The sequence below is a fragment of the Wasmannia auropunctata genome, unplaced genomic scaffold (genome assembly GCF_000956235.1).
Source record: "Wasmannia auropunctata unplaced genomic scaffold, wasmannia.A_1.0 LD335728.1, whole genome shotgun sequence".
NCBI lineage: Eukaryota > Metazoa > Arthropoda > Insecta > Hymenoptera > Formicidae > Wasmannia > Wasmannia auropunctata.
The window spans coordinates 187054-193548 of record NW_012027162.1 but is presented as its reverse complement, the minus strand read 5'-3'; the positions used below and the strand labels follow the sequence as shown (position 1 = coordinate 193548).

The 6495-nt window shown below is 38.3% G+C and overlaps 1 protein-coding gene across 1 annotated transcript in view; it reads left to right on the top strand.

Moving 5' to 3' along the window:
* Window positions 1-6495, top strand: part of LOC105456296 (Down syndrome cell adhesion molecule-like protein Dscam2) — a 28118-nt gene that overhangs the window by 6617 nt on the left and 15006 nt on the right. The window contains exon 3 of the mRNA XM_011700242.1: window positions 184-345. Within this exon, the coding sequence (XP_011698544.1) occupies window positions 184-345 (162 nt within the window). The remainder of the gene's footprint in view (window positions 1-183; window positions 346-6495) is intronic.

The following is a 6495-nucleotide window of genomic DNA, read 5'->3' as shown; positions in this document are numbered from 1 at the left end:
CTCTCTCTCTGGCCCCTTCTTCTCTATATTTTTTCATTGTCCCGAGAGTCTTTGTCGCGGAGAGCGATATGGCGGTCCATCTCGCCCCCACCCCCCTCCCCCTGTTTCCCTTCCCAACCGGCATTTTATTCCACGCTCAAGCAGGCCGTGTATAACTTTTCTTCCTCTTCTTCTTTTTTCCAGTGGTACGCCAGAAGTACGAGGTACAAGTGCGGGACGCCTACGTTCTGGCGGGTAACACGGGGGTGCTCAGGTGCGAGATACCGGCCTTCGTCAAGGAGTACGTCGCGGTCACATCCTGGCTGAAAGACTCGGCCTTCAACATTTACCCGTCCGCGGAGAGCGGTGAGTGTGCAATTACGAGCCCCCGCGGTCGCCCCGTAACTTACACGCGAGAGCGAAAACATCATCGTGTTGTTCGGGGCTGTACACACACATATATACACACACACACACACACACACACACACATAGTTTTTCCCCCTGGATAACGATGGTTGTCGTACTTTCAACGCGAAAGACCGCGAAAAACCGGCGGAGCTGGAAACTCGATTTCTTTCCGCGCGTTGCTTTCTGACATCTTCCAACTCATTGATCATCTCGCAGCGTTATCTTGGATTTCTAGAAACAACTTCTATCTTCCTGTATCTTTATTGTTTTTTATTCTCAGATATCCTCTTTTAGTTACTTTTACTTACGAGAATTTGATCATCTCGTTGCTTCAGCTTGGCTTTCCTGGACATGATTTCTCTCAACCCAATACATTCGCGTGTCTATATTTTATTTCTTTTACGCCAAGAATATTTTTTAAAAATAATTTTTACTTACAAGAATTTGACGTTGCGCCATTTCTTGTTCCTCATTTCGCGGAATGGATTGGAAGCAGTTCACGTACAGGGTGTTAGAAAAAACCATTCAACATTTATAGATAATACACACATATTGAGTAAAATAAAACGTAGTTAATATAGGTCGAAAGTTCAATCGTTTCGGAAATATAAATCTTTTTTTATATTAGCATCATGACTTTACTGATATCTTATATATGTCGCAATAATTTGAGTAAATTATATAGAGTAAAAAGATTTCTTGATTAGAGTAATATATAGTACGCTATAATATTTTAAGCTCACAATACTTTATAACTGAGTAATCAAATAATAGATCTGCCAGCTGATAACAACTAACTGATGACACAGACAATTCTTTACTTTAAATTTTGCATCAGAGCATTATTTCAAATTGAAATAATTTCGCATCTTTTTGCGATTTTAAAGTTAAAAAAGCCATAACTGATGGGGACAGCCGTAACTAAAAAATCAATACCTTTGTTAACAGTTAATAATAACATATTCGATATTTCAGTCACCTAACATTTCATCTAAACAAAAATGCTGTTGAAGCTGCCAAAATAATTTGTACTGCATACGGTGATAATGCTGTAAGTCACACAAAATGTAGAAATTGGTATACAAAATTTCGCGCCGGAATTTTTGATTTGAAAGACCGACCACGTTCTGGACGAACTGCAGGCATTATAAAATAAAAACTGTAAAAGAACTTGCAAAACAGCTGGGATTGCGCTTTTTTTGTATGTTATTCAAATAAAGATTGAATTTTGTAAAAAAAAAAAGCAAAAAACTTTCTATTACACCTAATATATGAAAATTCAGATACGGTTTACAAATACTGCGATAAACATCGCATGCGACACGTATAAGTCAGTGTCAATCATGATGCTAACATATATACCTACAAAAATATTTATATCTCAGAAATGGTTGAACTTTCAATCTGTGTTCACTAAAATTTTTTTACTCATTATGATGTGTACCATCAATTATATAAATGCTGGAGGTTTTTAACATCCTGTATATTTTTGTTTAATTATAATTAATCTTGAGTGAAATCGCGTGTGCCAAAAACAATGAATAACAAATACGAGGGGGCAAAGAGGGGGGGGGGGACTTTTCCCGTCATTCGCACGAGTCACGTGCATCGACAGACAGAACGCACGTGAGTGCGCCACGCGTTACGTCGAATCCAGTCATCATTGAAGTTAATTAGAGCCTAAGGGTGCGATTCGAGAGCCTGCGTACACACACATACGTGGGCGCGCGCGCGCATACACATGTCACAACGAATATTCTCGTCGTTCTACACTGGAAAAAGTAATCTTACAATTATAGCGAGAATTATTTAGGTACGAAAAATTAAAACGGATAAGTGATTAGTAAGCACTGCGATACCACATATATTTTGTATTTAATCAATATGTAGATGACAAAGACAGAAATTATATTTTGAATTATTTATCAAATTTAGCAAGAAAGTTTCTCTAGCACGTTAATTTATTTAGCCAATCTAGACTCCAATCATATTTGATTATTGGACCTATATTTTTTTGTATATATTTCTAGAATATTACTGCTATAAATTCTACGTACGACAGACAATTTTTTAGCAGATTCATAAAACTTATAATTTAAGTTTAATATTTAGAATTCTAGCTGAAACAGTGAAACATTTCCGTGAGTGTACGCGAATGATCCGCGAATGGATGAATCGCGATGTTACGAAACACCGGTATTGCGGACGCAGGCACCATATAACGTCGTGTAGGGAACAGCGGAGAGAGTAGCGATAAAATTGCGCGTTCTATTTTTTTTCTTTTTAGAAATGGTTTTCTTTTATGCCACTCATCTTATATAGCTAATATCTCTCGATCCACCGTCGTCTGCTGCACCACCGCACGCGAACGACGCTCCTTCTCTCGGAGAACTGAACTATACTCCAACGGTAGTTCGTTCGCCCATAAACTTTTAATCCTTGGAAAACACGCCTTGGACCGGTCGAATTATCGTGTTCCATTGAAAGCGGCGAGGGCAAGCACGCGACAGCGCGGTTGTAAATATTTCAGCAACGCCGTGGGATCGTAATCTCGCGACAATTGGAAGCATCCCGTCGACAATGAACTTATTGTAGATCTGTCTTTTCATTTAATAGAAGGTCTATTATCGAACGTCTGTCTTTCTTGTCAAAGGAAGAATTAGATTCAACAATAAATCTGTGGAGCACAGGCTATATATACGGCTAATAAAATCGATTTCAGTTATCTTTCTTTTACGATCATGATTTTTCGAGTCGCGTTACAAGTGCAGCCATTCTCGCGAACGAGGGTTTCTCGATGGGGCATTATCGTGCAAAGTGGACGAATTCTCGCGGAACAAATTCAACCGCTTTCGCAATTTTCGTTCCCGGGTCCCGGAGGCCGCCGGGGAAGTCAAGCACCTGATGCATCGTAGAAACTTTTCCAAATTCGTTTTCCTCGCGTCATAATGGCGGCATTGTGTTGCCGCCAACGCGCGAGATCTCGTGCCGATTCACTCGGGATGAGGAAGGGCGAGGACGACGACGACGACGACGACGACGATGACGAAACGTGACGTATTGTCGTCGTGCTTCGATCGCTACTACGCGGCTTTTCAGGTTGACACGTGCGTAGCATAAACGCAGAAGGTCTCTCTTTCTCTCTCTCTCTTTCTCTCTCTTCTTGCTGCCCCTCCGCCCTCGTCGAAAAATTTGCCTCGAATTCACCGACGCGTAATTCCTCTATCCCCCCCGCGATAAATTATAGCCCGGGCGAATAAACGGCGAACTTCCTTCGCACCGACACGCCCGACCTGTTCGACGCCCCGGCGTACCGAAAGTTTTCCGAGTGATTCGTTTTCCATTTAGAAGGCGGGGTACCTCCGAGGCGCGCGCCTTTAGAATCGCTCGCCTCACCCAGATTGGATTTTCTTCTTCGCGGCGACTCTCCGCGCGAAGAGGGGCGCGAATCGCGTTTGATTTAATCCGTAGGATTTGTCGCCTGCCCGACAGACGTAAGGAACGGTCCGCTTTATGAAGTTTAATCGTCTTCGGAAACGGTCGCTCGCGCGCGCGCGCGCGTCTACACTCGCGCGTCAGATTTACTCTCCGTATATAAAGGAGTAAGAAACCGTCCTTCCGCGCGAGATTCCCGTACCAATGCAGTCGCGGGGCGAATAAACGCGAGAAAAAGTGACCCAAAAAATCGCCCGTTTTTTTTGGGCCCTCGATTTTGAGACTGAACTGTGTGCCAAATGATATCTTATCATGATTAATTATACACGCGCGCAGAGAAAGGATTATAGGCCAACGCAGCTAAAATTAATATAGCCGTGGCAACTAATGTGTGTCTTTAAAATAGGGACAGCTAATATCATTACTACCAAAGCTAAATTTATTAGTTGTTAAAATTTAGGCACTATACACTGAGGAAAGTAGTCTTGCAATTATAGCGAGAATTATTTAGGTACGAAAAATTAGCTAAAACGGATAAGTGATTAGTAAGCACTACGATATCACATACGTTTTGTATTTAATCAATGTAGATAATAGAGATAGAAATTATATCTGAACTATTTGTCATATTTAGCAAGAAAGTTCCTCTATGACGTTTAATCAATCCAGACTGCAATCCAGATTCCAATCATATTTGGTTATGAGATCTACATTTTCTTGCATATATTCTTAGAATATTGCTGCTATAAATTTTACATATGACAGACAATTTTTTGGTAGATACAAAAAACAGCAATGTAATTTAAGTGTAATATTTAGAATTCTAGCTGGGACAGCGAAACATTTCCCCGAGTGTACAGCAAAAAATATTTGCTGCTAGAATCAAATGACGTTTAGCTAATTCTATATTGGAATACCTAGCAAAACTTTTAAATTTTTCAGCAAAATCATTCTTTCCATATGCCACTTTTTCAGCTATTCCTGTTAAAGTACGCTTTTATTTTAGCTAATAAAACTGTATCACGCAACACTAAAAAAAGTAATCTTGCAATTATAGAGAGAATTATTTAGGTACGAAAAATTATAGCTAAAACGGATAAGTGATTAGTAAGTATTGCGATACCGCAATATGTTTTGTATTTAATCAATATAGATAACAAAGACAGAAATTATATTTGAATTATTTGTCAAATTTAGCAAGAAAGTTTCTCTAGGACGTTAATTTATTTAGTCAGTCTGGACTCCAATCATATTTAATTATGAGACCTATATTTTTTTGTATATATTTCTAGAATATTACTGCTATAAATTCTACATACGTATGACAGACAATTTTTTAACAGATACAAAAAACAGCGATATAATTTAGATGTAATATTTAGAATTCTAGCTGGAACAGCGAAACATTTCCCTGAGTGAACAAATATATTTTATCTTTAACAGATAACTTTTAGTAAAATGACAGCAAAGTTCGAACTAGTTACTGATATTTAGCTGATAATGCTAAGTTTTTTTTTGCGTGTAGAGAAGTTTTAAGTTGATGTGACAATTGTTATCTGCAGAGTTGGAGAAGGAGGGGGGGGGGAGTGAAATCAAAGTTTGTTATAGAATTATCATATGTCTGCGAGGTCCGGTATTTTAAGAAAGTTGATACAGTTTTACGTATATGTATAAATGACGCTCGTTTTAAATGTAAAAAAATCGAGTTTTTACGCAAAGAGACGTAATAAGTGACTCCCTCGAGTGATAACAATTGTCACCTCAATTTGAAACCTTCTCTGTGATTAATATCTCATAAGGTACCATTTGGCACAGAATCCCAAAATCGAGGGCCCAAAAGAACGGGCGAAAAAAACCACTTCTCGGATTTCGCAATCAGATGGCGGGTCGTTTGTCTATTTTTATTCACTGAAAAAAGTAATCTTGCAATTATAGCGAGAATTATTTAGGTACGAAAAATTAGCTAAAACGGATAAGTGATTAGTAAGTACTGCGATATCACATATGTTTTATATTTAATCAATATAGATAACAGAGACAGAAATTATATTTGAACTATTTGTCAAATTTAGCAAGAAAGTTTCTCTATGACGTTTAATCAATCCAAACTCCAATCCAGACTCCAGTCATATTTGGTTATGAAACTTATTTCATATATTATATTTTAATTATATTATATTATATTTTCTTGCATATCTTCTTAGAATATTGTTGCTATAAATTCTACATATGACAGACAATTTTTTAGCAGATACAAAAAACAATATAATTTAAGTGTAATATTTAGAATTCTATCTGAAACAGCGAAACATTTCCCTGAGTGTTTCGGAAGACAAGATTATTTATTTTACAAAGAATAATTCTGCGCAGCTGAAATTCGCAATCAATAGTTTCAAGCGATAAAATCGTCTTGCAGGACATCTAACTACAGAGAATTAATAATTAATTCGTGACCGTATTACACTCGTAATATTATCGGGTGCCACGGTGAGCTACGGTTTATGACCTTTCGACTTAGAAACCTGCAAACTTTTCAAACACAAGGGAGATATATGATATAGATAACACTTTTTATCTGTAGAGGTGGAAAGTTTACTCCTAAATTCCAGAGTCCATCGAGATGCGCACAGGCCGAAATCTCTTTTCGATATGCACTCCCCCCCCCCCCCC